The following is a 19620-nucleotide window of genomic DNA, read 5'->3' as shown; positions in this document are numbered from 1 at the left end:
GGAAACACCAAAAACACCCAATGGCCAGCTCTGATGTATAAGTAGAGCAGGAAGGGATCTAAAGGTCAGAGTGGATCATATGCCACAGAGCAACAGAGCACATCGCACTTAAAAAATACAGCCAAATCCTCAGTTTCATAAATAGCATGTAATACCTGAAGCAATACAATCCGAAGCAGCATAGCACATAAGTTAAACATAGACTTGAGCCAGGGTTGTCTGGTTTATGGCCTAACCTTTCAGTTTCTTCATGTGTAAAATGGAGATATATCTATCTACTCAGTGTTGTTGGGAGAATTAAGTCAGTGAATGTAAGGCACTCAGAACTGCCTGGCTCTAAGAAACCATTTAGGGAAGCGGACTTGGCCCAGTGGTTAGGGCATCTGTCCACCACATGGGAGGTCTGCGGTTCAAACCCCGGGCCTCCTTGACATATGGAGCAGGCCCATGCTCAGTGCTGATGCGCATAAGGAGTGCCAAAGTGCCACGCAGGGGTATCCCCTGTGTAGGGGAGCCTCACGCGCAAGGAGTGCGCCCCATAAGGAGAGCCACCCAGCGTGAAAGAAAGTGCAGCCTGCCCAGGAATGGCACCACATACACGGAGAGCTGACACAACAAGATGACGCAACAAAAAGAAACACAGATTCTCGTGCCACTGACAACAACAGAAGCAGACAAAGAAGAACATGCAGCAAATAGCCACAGAGAACAGACAACCGGGGCGGGGGAGGGGAGAGATAAATAAATCTTTTTTAAAAATTAATGAAAAAAAAAAGGGAAAAGAAACCATTTAATCCATGTTAGCCATCATCACCTTTCCACTCAACTGATTAGAGGAGGCCCTGTAAGCCTATAGTTTATATTGCTGTATCTAAAGTTTATGAGAAAAATGAGCAATGTTGATACAATTTGGGGGAGAAAGAAAACATTTGGAATTAAGTCATTCTGGGAAAGAAGTGGGGAAATGAGGTTCCAGGCATCTTCCAGCTGTCTAAAAGCTTGTTGACAGGGAGGTGTTAGCCTTAAAACTAATTTTGTTAGAACAAAATTGGACTACATGCCCCTTTTAGTGAAAGATAAATGATCACATGTAAACGGTGACACATTTTAAATTAGCCTTTTTATTTAAAAATAAAACAGATAAAACCACACAAATATTCAGCTTAATATAAATGAACACCCTTGTAACCATAACCTAGAGAAAGAAATAGAACTTTTCCAAACACCAAAATCCCTCCTCCTCCGTGTTCCCCATCCAATCCCCGCCCCCTATCTTCTACTGCAAGTATCCACTCTGGTGAGTGGTGATCACTTCCTTGAGTTTCTTTATAGTTTTATCACCGAGTGTGGATGCCTAGATACTACAGTTTAGCTTGCCCGTTTTTAACTATTCCATGTCTTTTAAGTCCCTTTTAATCTATAAGTTTTCCTTTCATTCCTTTCTTTTCCTTCAATTTAACTGTTACAGAATCAAGGTCCAGGAAACAGATGTAGCTCAAGTGGTTCAAGGAGTTGAGCTCCTACTTTCCATGTATAAGGTCCTGGGTTCAATCTCAGACACTGCTAAAAAAAAAAAAAAAAAGAATCAAGGCTGAGATGCTCAATGCCTAAATTCATTAATTCCTTCAGGGTTGCAAAACAGCCATATTCAAAATCTGTCATCACAGTTGGAATACTTTTTAAAAGTAGACTTCATCTTCTATTTCATTACCTAATGGTACAGTTTACAAAGGAACTGCAAGATAATTGCTTGAATTTTTTCCTTTATTTATCATCTTCAAGCAAATGATTTGGTTTCCTATCATCCTTTATTTTTTCAAGATTTATTTTATTTATTTATTTATTCCTCTCCATTGTTTTCACTATCTGCTCTGTGTGTCCATTTCCTGTGTGCGCCTCTCTTTAGGAGGCACCAGGAACCGAACCTGGGACCTCCCATGTGGGAGAGAGGTGCTCAATTGCTTGAGCCACCTCATCTCCCTGCTTTGTATCTCTCATTGTCTTTCCTCTTTGTGTCTCCTTGTTGCACCATCTTGTTGCATCATCTTGTGTCTGCTCATCCCACCTGCCCATAGCTCCAGGTCACTGTCTTGCCCATCTTCTCCAGGAGGCACTGGGAATCGAACCCGGGACCTCCCATGTAGTAGGCGGGAGCTCAATTGCTTGAGCCACATCCACTTCCCTCCTATCATCCTTTTATTATTATTTTTTTTTAATGTCACAATCCAGTTTCTTTTTTTTTTAGTGTGGTACATTTGTTACAATTGATGAACCTATCACTCTTTTAAAAGGTGACCAATTAGTTATGCACACCCACATCATTAAGAACTCGTGTATTCAAGGTTTTTAAAATTATCCTTATTTATGCTCAAATTGCCCCATCTTTGGCCATGGTAGCTTGGCTCTTAAGTCCTTCAGCCATGACCTTAAGAGTCCTTCCTGGCTTCCTTGCTCTCTGTAATGATAAGTTGTTCCACACTCATCTTGTACATTTCCTGTCCCAGACCTAGAATCAGCCATTTCTCCAAGAAGCTCTGGTTCCTTTCTGTGGGAAATGTTATGTTAAGACTACAGTTTGGGTTCTAGGAGTGTTCATTGCTACAGAATTGGTCATTGCTTCCAGGGCTTTTTAGGGGACAGAGATAGAAAGCTCTCAAGATAGAAACACCTCATGAATTCACACTGATAGGACCTATTGAAACTCAGAGCTAAGGGGTTCTAACCTCCTCTATTTTACATCTGCAGCTCCTATCCTCCATCCAAAAATTCTGGTTCTCAGGGACACAGGATATAAGGGTATTCAAATATCCCATAGTTACTCAACTGCTTTATAATTAGCACCCTTCCCGCCTTCCTTCTACATAGAGAATGCTACAAGGAGATGACGTAAACACGTGCATGGTGGGGTGGTACATGAGAATTTTATGCATGACTGCTTTGTAAACTCACAATTTCTCTAATAAAACTTTTTTAAAAACTAAAAAAATAATAATCAGTCACTTCTGAAGACAGAACTTTCCCTTCATGCTATCCAGAGCTGTACATGTGTTCCTAGAGCTCTGTACAGTCACCAGTCTGGGGGCTGAGGTGAGTGGAGGGCGGAGGAGAGGGAGGGGGAGAGTACCAGAGAATGAAAATTTTACTTTCCTTATCTCCTTTCCTTTCCAGCCAGGCTGCCCCCTAGCGGAGATGCTTGCAGAAGGAAAGCACCCAGGGCAGGGCAGACAGGAAGTCAACCTGCTGCCATTTACTTAGCAATTACCAAACCTGCCCTAAAATGGGTGCTGTGGCTTTAAGTGTAGCTGGGGTGAGTAAAGACTGCCCAAATGAAAAGCACTTTACAAACTGTCACCAAGTAACATGCCACATTTCAAAATCACGAGAGAGGGAAAGTCAATAGTTTATCGAAATGACTTAATATTTTTAAAGAAATGCCATTTTATTTATTTCGATAGGACACTTAGTAGACCCTAATATATAAATGCTCATACACATTTTGAAAAATATTAGCGGTCACAGGTGACATAATCTAGTTCATAGGCTTAAAAATCTTTTACATATTAGAATTAATCAATGGATCCAGAGATGAAAACCTATATTCTTTAGCATTTGATTTGATGTAAGGAGAGCTCGTTTTGGTCATAAAAGCCCAGAAACTTAAGATTTACCATGATTTTTAAATATTTCAGTCATAATATACAAGTTCCATATTACAAAGGCTTGAATTAACAAAGTTTTACTCAGGTTTAAACTGAATTTATTAGATTGGAGAAGAGGAAAAAAGTAATAAAAAATGTATTATTAAGGAGGTGAGTTAAACAGACTCTTCCCCCTACACCTTGGGTGTGCAAATTATATTCATCAAAACCTTTTGTCCATGATACAACTTTGTCATTGATGTGTACAAAGCCCTCTCCAGTTTATTTGTTTAATGATATAATGAACCTGGATATTTTTATACTTCTTATGCAAAATGGAAACCAGATTGTTTTTGCATCCACAAGGTGTCACTGGTGGATGACCACCACCTTTTTATTATTATTAACCATGCAGCTTACACAATTTCCCATGCTATAAAAATAGAAGACTACAATATCATTTTAAAGGTTACATGTTATTTCAGTGTCTTTATCATACCATAATTTATTTGCCCAATCTTGGGATATTTGGACCTATTTTGTTTCCAGTATTTCACTATTACAACTAATGGCTAGGCTGAATATCTTTATGCAGACCTGGCCTCGATTCCTGGAAGTGGTACCACTGGGTAAAAGTGCAAGGATGCGTGGAAGGGAGTCTGACTGGTAGAGAACAGAGCGCCCCCGGATAAGAAATTCTCCTGGGAAGGCACAGAGGTGGAAACATGCAAGACATTTATGGGAATATTTGCTTGGCAGAAGTAACAAAAATTGAGGCTGGAAGAAAATAGATAACCAAGTTTGGTGGTTCGTATTTGAAAGAATAAACAATAGTGAAGCCCTTGGGGGTTAAAAACTACATTTTGTTAGAGGAGGATGCCTGCAGCAGATCAACTAATGGGGAAGAGGCATGAAGTAATGAAAATTTGTTCTTGGGGGTAGCTGTTGGAAACAACATTAACTAAACAGCTAAAGAATCTGCAGGAATGTGAAACCTTTTAAGATTTTTCTCAAAGTTTTGAGAAGCTATTAGCCAGGATCATGGTGTAATAAGACATAACGTTTTCCTTTAAAAAAAAATTTAAGTGAGTGTGTAGAGTTAAGAAGCTGTTATACATTTCTGATTTAATAAAATAATTCTAAAGGAAGAAAAAAAGAATCTGCAGGATTTGAAGAATTGAATACAAAGGGCAAAAAGGGGAGATGAATAATTTTTTAAAAAATTATTCCAGATTTTCCAGGCTGGATTAATGGAATCCTAAGGTCTCAGTAGATGTTATAGGGCATAGATAATAATAGGTAATAGGGGATGGGTGACCAGCAGAACTGGCTACATAATTTGTAGAGACCAGTGCAAAATAAAAACATGGGGCTCTTGTTCAAAATTATTATTATTATTAATATCCCGGCCAACCATTTGGTCATTTCTCACACCACTCTTAATTCCCCTTGGCTTAATACTCCTTGCTTTGACCTTTGCCCCTGGCATCCTACAGGGCCTTCAGTCCTTTCCTCAGCTAGTAGATCCAAGCAGTACAAGATTGTCTCCTGCTGCTCCAGGGATATACCCCTCTTCAAGCCCACACCACCAGAAACCCCTATAACCCCATGCCCCAATGACCCAGTAGTAGGGACACCTCTGAGTGCAACTCAAAATACAGTCCCAGTCAGCAGGAAGCAGTTACAGAACACGAGACCTCCAGTTCACTTCTTCCCCAAAAGACTTTGGGCTGCATATCAGAGAAATAAGGACTGTGGTAGGAGAATAAGAGCATGTGGAGTATCAAGTATTTAGAGACCTGGGGCAGGTGGAGAGCCAATTATCTAGAGACCAGAGACATGGACAACAGGTTATGAGAGATTTCTGAGGAAAGACACCTGCATGCAAGAGATAGAAGCCTAAGGTTACACAAACTAGGTCTCCACTTACCTAGCAAACAGCCCCTTGCCCAAAGACTTTAAGATGGCAACTAGAAGCCCCTTGAGGTATCTCTCAGCACATGCCCCACCCACGTGATCCCACTTTCCTTCCTGTAACACTGTTCAATAAACCATCTTGTTGCCTAAAAAAAGAAAAAAAGGTTCAAGGCAATGACAGTGTAACTGAGGGTTAATAATTAACAAATAATTATGATTACTAAATCATTATATATAGATGCCTTTATATTATAAAATAGCAAAATGTTAATATCTTAAATTACTGAAGCTGACTAGAGTGGGCTCACCTTTTCGTGGTTACTCTAGACTTAACCTCTCCCTAGTGTACACTTACCTTTGTGATGGTAATTCTAGATTGACCTGACCCTGTTTGTGGATTAGGCTCACCCTTATGTATACTATTGGGATGGTAACCACTTCATCCTCCTCTGTTGAAAGACCTTAGAAGTGACCTTCGTTCTGTATACCCCTATCCTAGATCCTTGTGACTGACCTTAGTTTGCTACCCCACCCCCATCGGTTCCATTCAGCCCCTTAATGTTTATTAATGAAGGAACCTGTGTCTAGCTCCACTCCAGTGATTCATTAGCACCCCGATATTATAAAATATTAGAATTCCTGCAGATCAGGGAAGCAGTTTTTAAGCCATCTAAGGCAACTGACCGCCTTTGCTTGCACAACCAAATAAACTCTCTCTCTCTGAAACCCCAGTGTCTCAGGAACTGGCTTTAAAGATGCATGGGGAAAAAAGAACTTGCACTTTGCTCGGTATCAACAGCAAAGCGTTAAGCCAGGCTCAGGACCCTTCTAAGAGATGAGCTAGACCCCACAGGTTCAACGCCCAGGAAACCAGACCTAGTGACCTGACGTGATGAGCTCCGGTAGTGGTCTAGGGTCCAGGAGTCATCACCTAAAGAAGTGACCATACTTCGCCTCCTCAGGGAGAGTGAGCCAGGAGGGCCCCGGAGGGGGGTGCGGTGCTAAGAGCCATCGCTGCCCTCCCTGCCCTGGGGTGGCGGGTGGCTCAGGACTGATGGAGGAGACTTGCAGCACTTCCAAGAGCTTGCGGGTGGGTGCATCTCAGACCTGGGGCCTCCGCGCCGGGCACAACTTCGTCGCTGGTCAAACGCACATCCCTCCCCCAGAGCCGGGGCAATGATCCCGAGACGTGGCAAGTCCTGTTACTCATAAACCCGGAGGAGGGAGAGGGTGGTGGCGCGCGAGCACACCCGGACCCGCGGCCCGGGGCGGGAAGGCACCGCGAAGACAGAGTCTAGCCTGCAAATCCCGGAGGACCAAGGGGACGACTAAGGGGACAGATGGAACCCTAAGGCCCGTTGAGGCCGACGGGAGTATTAAGGAACGTGTGTAACGACCGCGGAGCCCACAAAAACGAGGCTTCTGGAAGCCAAACCCGGGAGGGTGTGGGGGCTTGGAGTTCCCAGCCGTGACGTGAAGACATCCGATAGGAGAAGGAAAATGCACTTGTACTTAGGGCAGGGTCCAATGAGGCGAAAAGGAAAAGGTTCTAGCCGGGGAGGCTTCGGGATGGTCTGAAAAGTGCGAAGCCGGAAGAACTTTAGGGACAGACAGCAAACAGTATGACTTGCTAAGACACCCCTCAGTGGCGAACCGCCAACCGTTTCTTTTGCACGCTCCGCCTCTCTGCCATCAAATCCAGTTTTGATGTCTCCGATCCAGGAAGACGGAGACTCGGAATTTACTCCCTCCTCCCCAAGAGAGCGAACGCCCCCCTAGCTCACGCGTTTTCTCCTCCCCTCAGACGGGCTTTCTCCGGCCTACCTGTCAATCACTGTGCCCCGCTACCCAGTTAGCAGGCCAAGGGGGCGGGGCCACGGGCGGCGTCGCGTGACGTCGGTGCTCAGCGGGCAGGGAAGCCGGCAGAAGCGTGACGAAGGAGGCGCGTGACGGAGGAGCGGTTGGCAGAGGCTGCGACTGCAGTCGGTGTAAACAAGGCCTTGCGCCGCTGTGGCTCCTGCTACCGCTCCTGGCTGGTGGGTGGTGTCGCGGGGAGCTGTAACCGGCGGGTTCAGTAGGAGGTGCCTCACGACTTCCTCCCTGCATCTCCCCCTGGCGTACACACCCCCGGCACACCACGTGGGCGTGAGGCCGGGGAGGAGGGGGTTCGAGTTCTAACCTCATTGGCTGTTGCTGCTGCTGGCTTTCTCAAGAGAGTGCTCTGATTGGCCGGTGAGGGGGGCGTCGGGGGTCTCTGAATCCTCAGGCTTCTGATTGGTTAGATGAGATAAGCTAGTGAGGCGCTTTCTTCCGCGAGGGTTTTGATTGGCCGGTCAGACAGGTTACCTGGGAATCCACCCCCCTAGGGACTTTGATAGGTGAGTTTGGGGGTAGAAAACTGAGAAATTCCTCTTCAAAGAATTCTCTTTGGTAGGCTAGGGTAGCGCCCAAGGCTTCACTCTCTTCTTTGCTCAGTAGGATTGGGGAAGGTTTGTGTTCCTGAAACCTTGGGAGTTGTTACATGCTAAAGAGAGGGATCTCAGTTCCTAGGAAGGGTTTCTTTTCTCAGGAGACCCTGGCATTTCTAGAGCAGGTTTTGCTTTCACCAAACCCAAGGAGGTGACAGAAAGAGACCCTGCAGAGATCCTAAGGATGCTGTGACCAGAAGATGGGATCAAGGAACAGCAGCAGCGCAGGATCTGGGTCCGGAGACCCCTCCGAGGGCTTGTCCCAAAGAGGGGCTGGCCTGCGAAGGAGTGAGGAAGAGGAAGAGGAGGATGAAGATGTGGATCTGGCCCAGGTACTGGCCTATCTCCTCCGCAGGTAACTTACCCTCTGGTGTGTCCCCACCAGATGCCACCACGAACCCTTGCTCCCAACTCCAGGCAGGGAAGTTAAAAAGATAGGGAATGGGGTTAGCCCAGGGCAGTTGCTCTGAGCAGAACAGCCTTTCCCTGATGGGCACACCTGGCACTCATCTCCATGTCCAGTGTGAGTGGCTCTTGTCTTGGCTAGGGAGGGTCACCAGGAGGGTCTTCCGTTGCGTTGGAAGGGGCTATTAAGGGGAGCCTCTCTGACTATGACTACATGCATGTAATTTGTTTTCCAAGTAAGGAAAAAAAAGGGGGGGGGGGCTGAGGGGCAAGGTGTGAAGAGGGCATGAGGAACAGAGTAGGGAGGGGGAAGTGGAATTTTAATAAAGCCATTGGCATGTGATATGACACCATGTGGGTTTACTTGAAAAACAAGTTTAAACTGACCTAACTGTAATCCTACTCTTGAGGTAAGAGAAGGGAGTGACCACCAGGAATTGACTGGAAAAGGGTGCAACTGGCCTTGTTTCTTTGCTTATGGCTCCTGGGGGAGAAGACAAATTCGGGGAACCCTTCAAAATACTATGGTTTATGTTGGCCTCCTCAGACAGAGGCTCCAAAAGAAATGCTTTCAGAATTTTTTTCTCTATGGAAAGTCAACTTTATTCTCTCCTCCCTCTCTAAGAGTGAAAATCAGTTTCCCACTATGTTTTTCAGGAGACTGGAGATAACAGCCAAGGTGTAGGCAGCCTCCAGTCCTCAAAATGGGGACAGTACGAGGGTTTGAGCACCCCATGGTATAAGAGCTGGGTAGCCACTGACTCTGAATATGGCTGGCTTGAAGGGATCCCCCCCTTTACCATGAGGGTCTCTCCACAGAGGCCAAGTGAGGTTGGTGCAGGGAGGAGGTGCTGCAAATTTACAGCTCATCCAGGCCCTCTCTGACTCAGAGGAAGAGCACGACAGTGCCTGGGATGGTCGTCTAGGGGACCGATACAACCCACCCGGTAAGAGTAAAAACAGATTGAGACCCTAAAGACCTTAATTAGAAAGCCATGTGTGTGTGAAAAATCATGGGTTAAATTGAAAGAAGATAAGTCAGGGAATAAGGGAGTCCTTGCAACACCCCCGTGTATTCAGCCACATTGGGTGGGGTCCATCTTCCTACATTTTGGGCATAGTTCTGCTGTCTGTCTTCTGCAGCTGGAAGACCTAGGATAAAACTTCTCCTTGGTACTTACAGTGGATGCAACCCCTGACACCCGGGAGCTGGAATGCAATGAGATCAAGACACAAGTGGAATTGGCCACAGGACGGCTGAGACTTAGGCGGGCAGCCCTGGAACACAGCTTTCCTCGAATGCTGTATCAGGTAGGCCTCTCCACCTCTGGCCAGCTTGGCAACTGGCCTGACAAAGTAGCCAGAAGCTCTGCCAGCCCCAGAGAGGAGGGAGGGAAACTTTCCAGGGAAGCCTCAAATGCTGATGCTGGGAACTTCGCATCAAGGTTCTCTGGTGTACATTTCTCTAACAAGAACAATATCATTGGAGGAGGGGGCTTGGCGTGGCTTCAGTGGCCCTCTGTTTCTGCTAGCAATATTCCCCAATCCCTTCCATTTAGAGACAACGGGGCCTCTGCCACCAAGGAAGCTTCTCCCTTGGAGAACAGTCTCGAGTGATGTCTCAGTGAGTATTGGGCTCAGAGGAGAGATTCTAAGAGCCAGACAGGTCTTATCCCCCTAACTTTGAAGGCGCAGGTATTAATGGATCCTCAGAGACGTTAAGGTTAGAGATTATAAATGGGTTGCAGCTTTGAGAAAAAATAGAGTACAAAAGTATAGAAATGTAGAGGATGGTAGTAGCATGGATGAAAGAAAAGGGATTGTACACCAAGCCAGAAGGAAAGAATGTGCATGTCCTGAGATTTCTTTTGTTAAGGATTTTGCTAACTGGGATGCTTCTCACTCTGTTCTTCTCTCACTCTCATTTCCCTGTGCTCCCCCAGCTTCTTGCCCAACGATCTGGGCTTCACCGACACCTACTCTCAGAAGGCTTTCTGTGGCATTTACAGCAAAGATGGTCAGATCTTCATGTCTGCTTGCCAAGGTACCAGACCCTGATTCCACAAACTGCCCTTCCCTGAAATAGGGACTGAAGCTAGACAGAAGCTAGAAGGCCATAGACCTAGGGACCTCACCCTCCATCTTGGGATGCTTAGTCAGCACGTGTCCCCATGATAAAAGAAAGATTCCACAGAAGACTGAGTGAGAGATGGCTGATTTGGGGAGATACAAGAGGGTGCTCCCTAATTCTGGCTGATCCCCACTCTCTCAGACCAGACAATCCGCCTGTATGACTGCCGGTATGGCCGCTTCCATAAATTCAAAAGCATCAAGGCCCGGGATGTAGGCTGGAGCGTCCTGGATGTGGTCTTCACCCCTGATGGGAACCACTTCCTATACTCCAGCTGGTCTGATTACAGTGAGTATGTGCCGGACTTTCCTTGTCTCTCTGTCCTAGGATCTGAGGTCTCCGTACTCTCATCTCTTCTGAGCCAGGACTCCATGCCTTAACCTGGAAGAATTCTTACCAGGGTGCTCTGATATCCTTGCCCTTTGTTGTGTCTCTTTTCTAGATTTACTTCTATTCCGCTTCCCCCAGTCCTGAAAGATTCTTGTTTCTCTTCCTTCTCTTAGTTCACATCTGCAACATCTACGGGGAGGGAGACACACACACTGCCTTGGATCTAAGGTACTGGCTTCCCTCCTGGTCAGACTCATCAGAGACTTCTTAAGGAAAGCTCCCCAGGAGCAAACCTCTTGACCTGGACCTCCTGCTTAGAAGGAAAAGTACTCTGGCTGCGAGTGTCTCTGTGTGGATTCCTGGAAGGGAACCACCCATCTTATCAGCCAGGGAACCAGGGTAAAAGTAGTTGGTTGCAGGGTAATTTCTGGGTTCTCGTTGAAGTGATCTGCATTCTGGTACATGTTGGCAGGACTTCTTTTTTTCCTTACACGCCTGCCTTACCATCCTTGTCTGATTCTATATAGATTAATAGAAGCTGAAGGGAAGTTTGCTTACCCAGTTCGCTCTGTTCTTTTCAGGCCAGATGAGCGTCGCTTTGCCGTCTTCTCCCTCGCTGTCTCCTCAGATGGACGAGAAGTGCTAGGAGGGTGAGCGTTTTTGGGGGATGTGTCCCTCAATTAATGAGATAACACTTCTCCCAGAGATCAGCTCTGCTGCTATAAACATAGCACTGGGCACCCCTTCACAGGCATCTGTGGGGACAGGCAGTCCTTCAAGGTCAAGGCTTACAAGTTGCTTCATCTCTTGCTTACCATTTCCTCAGCATCACATGGGGTCCCAAGCCTGTGTGCAAACACACACAGCTAATTCTTCTCTTCTGTAGGAGGAGAGGCAAGGACTTACCCCTCAGCAGGGCTTCTCAGTAGGGACTCTCCAGCACACATACATACATTCTCAGTCCTGGCTCCAGGGTCCTCTTTATCTCTTCCTTTTCAGGGCCAATGATGGCTGTCTGTATGTCTTTGACCGAGAACAGAACCGGCGCACCCTTCAGGTATTCTTCCTGAGACTCAGAGCCTCTGTCTTCTGGTCCTTGGTCTGTTAGAAGACTTAGAAGGACATCATAAATATCCTGGCCTCTTTCTCCACTAGATTGAGTCCCATGAGGATGATGTGAATGCAGTGGCCTTTGCCGACATAAGTTCCCAGATCCTGTTCTCTGGGGGTGATGATGCTATCTGTAAAGTATGGGATCGACGGACCATGCGTGAGGATGACCCCAAGCCTGTGGGTGCACTGGCTGGACATCAGGATGGCATCACCTTCATCGACAGCAAGGTGGGCAGGAGAGACAGGACTACACAGTCAAGCTACTAAGGTTCTGGCTGTCCAGGAGGGCGTGAAAGTGGACTGGTTTGGGAGCTTGCCAAGCTAGGGTCTATAAGAGTTTGAATTTAGGGAAGGGGCTTAAGCCAGGAAACATGAGATCCATCTCTACCCACCAGTCCTCAAGGAACAGGGAAGGGCTTTCTATTCAAGAAAAGTAGAAGAGCATCTAATCCAGAATGGAAAAAGAGGCCCAGGCAGTACACTGGGCAAAGAAGGGAAAACCTTGCCAGGGAGTAGGATTGGAGACAGAAAACTCAAGATGAGCTCACCTGGAAGAGAAAAGAGGCAAGGAGAGTCAGAGGGCAAGTTCTTACCCCTCAGCTAGAGGGAGGCTGGACTGACAGGCACTGATGTTTGCAAGCTCTGATGCTCCACACTACTCAACTTTGGATTCACAGGGTGATGCCAGGTATCTCATCTCCAACTCCAAAGACCAGACCATCAAGCTCTGGGACATCCGGCGCTTTTCCAGCCGAGAAGGCATGGAAGCCTCACGCCAAGCTGCCACACAGCAAAATTGGGACTACCGTTGGCAGCAGGTGCCCAAAAAAGGTGAAAGCTGAAGCTAGATTCTGAGATCTAGGAGTTGGGAGTCAGGGGTGGTACTTAAACTACTAACAACCGGTAAGACCTGGCATGGCCTAGAGGATGTGGCCTCAGCCTGGAGCCCCCTCCCCCCATCCCCCATCTCATTCTGCTTTGCTTGGTGTTAACCCTTTATTTGCTTGACCATGGGGAAGACAGGGGTTCCCAGGGTTGGGGGTGGGAGTTACTCAAAACCAACCAGTACTGAAGGATTTCAATATCTTGGCAGCCAACAGGGTTGGCTGATGGTTAGATGGGGATCGGACCACCAGGAAGGCTTGGAAAGGATATTGTACCTGAGCGTCAGCCTGTCCCAAGGACTGGTAGTGCTGAAGAATCCAGAAGCAGGCTCCCTAATCTAGGGCGCTCTCTGCATCCCTTCCCAGCCTGGCGGAAGCTGAAGCTCCCAGGGGACAGTTCCTTGATGACCTACAGGGGCCACGGGGTGCTGCACACCCTCATCCGCTGCCGATTCTCCCCCACCCACAGTACCGGCCAGCAGTTCATCTACAGCGGCTGCTCCACTGGCAAAGTGGTTGGTAAGAACACTGTGGTGGAGCAGGGGGCTGTGGGAAGGGCAGGGATGTTCCTCTGGCATTCCACCTGTAACCATCAGCAACCACCTTAAAAAATCCAGTGATGACTGCAAGTGAAATTTAATTTAGCTTGGAGCAGGAAAGGCTTCAGCAGAGAAAGAGAAAACATCCTATTCGTCAGCATTTTAAATTAAGAAAAGGAACATAGAATTCTAGTCAGTAAATGTAATACATTTCCAAAAATATATTTGGTCTTGTTTTTTAGCCAGTCCAAAAAGGGGTTTCAGATGAAAGGTAGAAGGGAACAGAGAAGAAAAGAATGACAAAAAGGCAGCAAGTATTGAATGACAGACACAGTGAAGCAGGAAGAATGCACAAAAAGAAACATAAATACAGATTGAGATATAAGGAGCATAAGACAGTGCTGCATCTGGGGAGGCCATCAGATAGAGACCTGTAAGAAAACGAGAAAGATGCATCCAGTCCAGAGCAGGAGCAGCAGGCTCAAACATCATTTGCAGAGGAGTTCACTTTCGTGGTGCCTTCTATACCTTGTGGGCTTCTTAGAAAATTGCTGCTGAAAGCTTTAAAGTCACTTAGTTTTTTCTTAGCTGTAGGCCCTGTGAAGTTTAGCTCAGGGCCAGAGATACCCACCCTTCACTAGACTACACTCAGCCTGAGGTAGAGAAAGGACCAGGCAAAAGAAACTGAGAAATAACGGTCTTTTGGTGGGGGTTTCGCTCTCCTGGGAAAGTGGGAAGTTGCCTCAGAGACAGGTAAGCAGTGCTGCTCAGAGAGACGGGGGTGCTTTGAAGGTCCTCTGGTGGCCCCTTTCCACTCCGGTCTTTCCTGGACAGTGTATGACCTCCTCAGTGGCCATATCGTGAAGAAGCTGACCAACCACAAGGCCTGTGTGCGTGATGTCAGCTGGCATCCCTTTGAGGAGAAGATTGTCAGCAGTTCGGTGAGGTTGCTAGGGCTGGGAAGGCGAGCGTGTGTCCAAGGCTTGGCCTGGGAGGGTCTCGCTGTGCACTAACTACTTGCCACCGTCTGCCCTGCAGTGGGACGGGAACCTGCGTCTGTGGCGGTACCGCCAGGCTGAGTACTTCCAGGATGACATGCCAGAGTCGGAGGAACACCCCTGTGCCCCCACCCCAGTGTCCCACCCCTCTGCACCCTTTTCCTCTCTCCAGTAGATGTGATCTCCAGCCCCATACATGGGTGAGCCTCTTGACAAGTTCACTGCCTCTTCCCTTTCTCTCTTCTGGGAGAAGTTGAGAGGAATCACGGACATTGGACTAGGAGAAACTAGCCCAGGTGTCTGGGCCCTAGCTGAACCCTGGAGGATCCTCCCCACAAGGCAGAGGGGCAGAGTGACCTTGTCTCACACCCTGTTGTCTTGGGTCCCTATCTCTGACCAAGGTCTTGCCTTCTGCCATTATCTGGGGAGTGGCCTCTGCCAGCAGGGGAACTGTCCTGAGTGTTTTTTGATCATGTTTGGATGTTAGCTGTTGGCTCCTAGAGTAGTGTGCCAGAGGCCAGGTCTGAACTGACCTGCCAGAAACCTGTCCACCCTGCCAAGCCCATGGCCCAAGCCTTCAAGATGAGGATGAGACTGGCCTGGCCTTGCATCCTGAGGTCTTGATGGCTAGTGCTCTGGCCCTTTGAGGGAGGGTGGGCGGCTAAGTACCCTCCTGGGGTGGGAATTCGGTCTTCTCTTCATATGTCTGGGTCTTCGGGGTAGGGCAGGCTGTAAGTGTGAGAGGCAGGCCCTCCTCTCCCAGAGAGTCCCATCACAGCTGGACGCCAGCAGCTTCAAGGAGGGAGGCTGAGGTAGGACTCCTTTGTCCTTGCTGGCTTTGGCTCCCTCAATAAACTCCCTGTGAGGATCTGGCTCAGTGTCTGTCTCTCTCTTGCTCTTTCTCTCTGTTGCTCTCTCTTTTTTCTTCTCTGTGGTCTTCCAACATCTCACTTCAAGAAAACATTTCCAATAAAGCTTTGAGGTGTGCTCCTTGGTGGAAGCACCCCTGAATGAAGGGAAATGCCAAAATTATTTGGTTAACTGGGTCTTGCTACAGGCACTCTTTACCAAACCTCAGAAGCTTTTCAGCAAGGAGAAAGAGATAGCAAGGGAGACAGCACATTTTAGGTTAGAGCCCAGGAATGCCTGCATCAGCTCTTCTCTGGGGTTGACCTGGAACTGGCACAGTCTACAAAAGAGGCGGCCTGTGAATACCAGGCGGCCTGGTACCGCCCTCTGTACCAGTGAGGAGACAGAGGCATGCACAGATCAGGGAGCGTGCCCCAGAGCAAACCAATGACAGTGCAACAGCTGGGATTTACATCCAACTCTGAAAGATCTTTCCCCTAAACTTCATTCTCTAAGGCAGTTTTCAAACTGATTGTAAGCCCCTGGGGGTACTAGAATATTGTCACGGCAAGAGGTGGTTTGAAAGATAAATTGTCCTAGATTTCCTTTCCCACCTGCCCTTTTTCAGTCTCCCTCTGACACTGTACCCCAGAGAGGTCACATCTCATCCAGGACCTATACTACCTCCAGGGCACCAAAATAAGGGCAAATCAAAATTATTGGTATCCTCAAAACCTCTTTCAATTAAGTGCCATGAACCATCCATTTTTCTCATGGAGAAATGCATTTCCAATGCAATTTTAGTTTGTCAAAATGTATGAAATGTTTGTTGTACTGGTAATACATGATGCAAATGAAAATTCAGTCCAGAAGAAAAAATGCTTTAACTCTTAGTCCTTATGGTCACAGAAAATTTTCAGAAATTAAATTTCAAAATATATACATGATTTTTTTTTTTTTTTTTGCTGAGAAGTGCGATAAAGTGATCAATAAAAGACTTTTAAGCATAAAAGCATATAAGAAATTCTGAGGGGAGAGGAGATTAGATATGTGGTTCCTGACTAAGAAGAACTTGGTACATTTTTGTTAAATGGATAACAGGTATCGAATCACTGCAGTGTATAGATTCCATTGGATATATTTAAAAGTATGGTATAATGCATGTTATTTTGAAATGTCAGTTTATGCAATACACTGGAAATTATGTACTTTGAAACTATTTGAAATTATGAAAAATTTTATGTCAACTCAAAAATGTGTGAGAGAGTCTAAAGGTCTTTGAAATTCTTTCAGAAGATCCATGATCAGGAAGGCCCCTGTGATGAGGTCTGAGGTCATAAAATATTAGGCTTTAGGATCTAGAAAGAATCTTTTTGATTATCTAATCTGTCTTGATCAATTTACAGATGAGAAAACTGGAGCCCAAGGAGGGTTGGTTGGTTTCCCATAGTCACACAGTTGGGCCTGGAACGCTTGTGTCTTTGGCCATTCCTCTCACTACTCCATGTGGCCACCACTGTGCTCTGAAATCCCACCACCAGTTTTGAGGTGATCTCAAAACAAACTAACAGGGACTTCTTGGGTAGGTTGCTCTCCAACCTGCCACATCAGCCCTAGTGGTCAGGATGGAGGGGCCAAGACTTACTGGGGGATACCCCAAGGCTCCAGGGTAATTGGTTGGAAGACAGAACCTAAGGTTTCAGTGGGTTCCAGGTTGGGGATTTTCCTTTCAGGTCTCCTTCCACCCCATATCACCTGAGGGATAAGCTGATCTTTAGGGCTTTTGGGGCCTTACCCGGTCACTGCCATCTCAAAAAGCACCCCTTTCTCAGGACACTTGACTTGTATTTGTTGACCATCATAATAAAAATGTAAATGAATGATGCCCCTTGAGAGTGACCCCTTGTGTACTGCACAACTACCACGATTTATACAGCAGCCCTGGGGCCTAACTTAACACCTTAGAGCCCTTTTAGATCAGACAGAAGCTGGACTGGGCCAATCCCCTGGGGTTCACAATGCATTGAAGTGATACCTCCTAGGGCTTGAGCTAGATACAGCGCCTTGCACAACCACCTTGCTCCATCCTGACAGCAGTGGGCTACTGTACTTAGAACCGCAGGGGAGAGGCCAGACCCACACTGACAATGGGGTGGATCTTTTTAAGTGACTTCCAAGGTTTGGGTAGTTTTATCTTCACTATCTCTGATGGGAGGCAGGTTTTGGCTGACCATACAGAGACAAGTAGATCCAAGCAGTTGTGGATAAAGACAAGCCTGGCCCTGAGAAATGAACTAGAATATGATTGGAGCTGGGAACAGACCTGTACGTCATGAGGACACCAGGGCTAATAGAAGGGCACAGGCCACTGTCAGGACACACACGCTACCGCACACCCGTAACCAGGACCCTGCTGACGTGGCAGCCCTCCGCCCCAGTCCCCTACTGCCCCCCGCCCCTCTCCCCCGCCTGTCGGCTGCCAACAAGGCTCTGCCCTGTGTCTGCCACACCTGTCACTGCCTGTCCTTGTCCGGGGGTGGGGGCCCCATCAGCCCCTCCTCAGCAGCCCAGCAGAGCAAGCGGTTAGTGGGGAGGGGAGGGAACATGGAGCGGGGGCCGATGGTGGGGGCAGGGCTGGGGCTGGGGGCCGGGGCCCGAATCCGGGCACTGCTGGGCTGCCTGTTCAAGGTGCTGCTCTGGCTGGCCTCTGCCTTGCTGTACTTCGGAAGTGAACAGGCCGCACGCCTCCTGGGCAGCCCTTGCTTACGGCGCCTCTACCATGCCTGGCTAGCAGCAGTGGTCATCTTCGGACCGCTTCTGCAGTTCCACGTCAACCCTCGGACTATCTTCGCCAGCCACGGCAACTTCTTCAACATGTGAGTCCACTCGAGACCGAGGGAACCGGCTCCCTACACTCCAGGATCCCAGCTCCTTCTCCCAGACTTCTGTCCTCCTGCCAGCCTGAACACTAAAAATAGGCTAGGAGGTTGAAGAGAAGGTCAATGGGAGGGATGGGGGAAGGGAACAGAGTCATGGGGGGACAGGGGAAGGGAGGAGCAGGGCTGGAGAGGAAATGTGGGCCCCAGAAGGCCGAGTGGCCCTCTAAGGAGAAGGCAGCATTTCAATGGTTGGGGGTAGTGGAGGGCACAGCAAGCCCACCAGTGGTGATGGGATGCTGGACCATAGAACTGTGGCTAGAGCAGACATGGGAATCCGAGCCAGGGTGGGGAGTTGCAGCTGGGGCATCTCAGTAGCTTCCCCCCTTCTCTGCCCACAGAAAGTTTGTGAATTCAGCATGGGGCTGGACGTGCACCTTCCTGGGCGGTTTTGTGTTGCTGGTGGTGTTCCTGGCCACACGGCGTGTGGCGGTGACTGCCCGGCACCTGAGCCGGCTGGTGGTGGGGGCAGCCGTGTGGCGGGGGGCCGGCCGGGCCTTCCTGCTCATTGAGGACCTGACAGGCTCCTGCTTCGAGCCCCTGCCCCAGGGCCTGCTCCTCCACGAGCTGCCTGACCGCCGCAGCTGCCTGGCGGCCGGCCACCAGTGGCGGGGCTACACGGTCTCCTCCCACACCTTCTTGCTCACCTTCTGCTGCCTGCTCATGGCCGAGGAAGCAGCAGTGTTTGCCAAGTACCTGGCCCATGGGCTGCCTGCCGGCGCCCCACTGCGCCTCGTCTTCCTGCTCAACGTGCTACTCCTGGGCCTCTGGAACTTCTTGCTGCTCTGTACTGTCATCTACTTTCACCAGTATACTCACAAGGTGGTGGGTGCTGCAGTAGGCACCTTTGCCTGGTACCTCACCTATGGCAGCTGGTATCATCAGCCCTGGTCCCCAGGGAGCCCAGGCCATGGGCTGTTCCCTCGTCCCCACTCCAGCCGCAAGCACAACTGAAAGAAATAAAGGATATCAGGCCTGGCTCCGGCTCCTCTCATCATTTGGCTAGGGCCTGGGAAGGGTGAGAAGAGGGTCTTGTCGTCATTGAAATTCCTCAATCATTCCTGGCTGTCACCGACCTTGAATGGCCTTCCTTATGTTGACCTCACCCCTCCCGCTGTCCACTCAGCTTCTGGTCCTTAGAGAGCTATCTGGGGTTGTGATGTTGAGGAATGGCACTGTTAAGGCACTGAGTTTCATTCTTGGCTGAGCAGGTGTTTCAGCCCAGCTCCAGCCCTTCTTGCCCCCTCTGCTGAATCTCCTCTCTGGCCTCCTCAGGACCCTGCCTTTCTGGGCACTCCAAAGGAGGTCTGTGCATATTCATTTATTTGACAAATGTTCAGTGAGCCAAGCACAGTTCTGGGCTATGTGAATAAGAAAGACAGTTTCTGCTGCTTGGGAACTTAAGGGTTCCA

The 19620-nt window shown here is 48.3% G+C and overlaps 3 protein-coding genes across 11 annotated transcripts in view; 2 read left to right on the top strand and 1 right to left on the bottom strand.

Moving 5' to 3' along the window:
• NRL (neural retina leucine zipper) overlaps window positions 1-7497 on the bottom strand; it is a 31371-nt gene extending 23874 nt beyond the window's left edge. Inside the window, exons 1-2 of one of the 2 annotated variants that reach the window (XR_009185040.2) lie at window positions 7380-7497; window positions 5571-5701 (exon numbers count right to left, since the gene is read on the bottom strand). The gene's annotated coding sequence lies outside the window, so the exon portion shown is untranslated. Of the gene's footprint in view, window positions 1-5570; window positions 5702-7379 lie in introns of those variants that run through there. The other variant, XM_004463358.4, reaches the window with a different exon arrangement.
• Window positions 7420-17157, top strand: DCAF11 (DDB1 and CUL4 associated factor 11). Of its 7 annotated transcripts, none has more exons than XM_058293669.2 (15): window positions 7420-7591; window positions 8172-8378; window positions 9248-9375; window positions 9612-9739; window positions 9988-10052; window positions 10372-10472; window positions 10701-10847; window positions 11063-11117; window positions 11471-11539; window positions 11889-11946; window positions 12045-12230; window positions 12680-12833; window positions 13253-13405; window positions 14260-14366; window positions 14464-17157. In XM_058293669.2, the coding sequence occupies exons 2-15, from the start codon at window positions 8224-8226 to the stop codon at window positions 14596-14598; spliced, it is 1641 nt and encodes a 546-aa protein (XP_058149652.1). In that variant the 5' UTR covers window positions 7420-7591; window positions 8172-8223; the 3' UTR covers window positions 14599-17157. The 7 variants fall into 7 exon arrangements, with proteins under 7 accessions (XP_058149652.1, XP_058149651.1, XP_058149656.1 ...); XM_058293668.2 differs by having other exon boundaries at window positions 7432-7787; XM_058293673.2 differs by having other exon boundaries at window positions 7452-7591; window positions 8172-8355.
• Window positions 17158-17503: 346 nt separating this feature from the next.
• FITM1 (fat storage inducing transmembrane protein 1) lies at window positions 17504-19186 on the top strand. Of its 2 annotated transcripts, XM_071214006.1 has the most exons (3): window positions 17504-17854; window positions 18067-18148; window positions 18550-19186. In XM_071214006.1, the coding sequence occupies exons 1-3, from the start codon at window positions 17605-17607 to the stop codon at window positions 19160-19162; spliced, it is 945 nt and encodes a 314-aa protein (XP_071070107.1). In that variant the 5' UTR covers window positions 17504-17604; the 3' UTR covers window positions 19163-19186. The 2 variants fall into 2 exon arrangements, with proteins under 2 accessions (XP_071070107.1, XP_004463412.5); XM_004463355.5 differs by having other exon boundaries at window positions 17755-18148.
• The last annotated feature ends 434 nt before the right edge of the window (window positions 19187-19620 follow it).

Source organism: Dasypus novemcinctus, chromosome 3 (genome assembly GCF_030445035.2).
Source record: "Dasypus novemcinctus isolate mDasNov1 chromosome 3, mDasNov1.1.hap2, whole genome shotgun sequence".
Lineage (NCBI taxonomy): Eukaryota > Metazoa > Chordata > Mammalia > Cingulata > Dasypodidae > Dasypus > Dasypus novemcinctus.
This window is presented reverse-complemented; position numbering and strand designations above follow the sequence as displayed.

What these genes read in the sequence shown, in the direction of transcription:
- DCAF11 (XM_058293669.2), top strand. Translation starts at nt 8,224, where the DNA reads ATGGGATCAAGGAACAGCAGCAGCGCAGGATCTGGGTCCGGAGACCCC. An exon ending in CTGGCCTATCTCCTCCGCAG is followed by an intron (nt 8,379 to 9,247) that starts GTAACTTACCCT and finishes GTCTCTCCACAG; the next exon opens with AGGCCAAGTGAGGTTGGTGC. An exon ending in CAGTCTCGAGTGATGTCTCA is followed by an intron (nt 10,053 to 10,371) that starts GTGAGTATTGGG and finishes GTGCTCCCCCAG; the next exon opens with CTTCTTGCCCAACGATCTGG.
- FITM1 (XM_071214006.1), top strand. Translation starts at nt 17,605, where the DNA reads ATGAGGACACCAGGGCTAATAGAAGGGCACAGGCCACTGTCAGGACAC. An exon ending in GCAGCCCAGCAGAGCAAGCG is followed by an intron (nt 17,855 to 18,066) that starts GTTAGTGGGGAG and finishes CCTGGCTAGCAG; the next exon opens with CAGTGGTCATCTTCGGACCG. An exon ending in CACGGCAACTTCTTCAACAT is followed by an intron (nt 18,149 to 18,549) that starts GTGAGTCCACTC and finishes CTCTGCCCACAG; the next exon opens with AAAGTTTGTGAATTCAGCAT.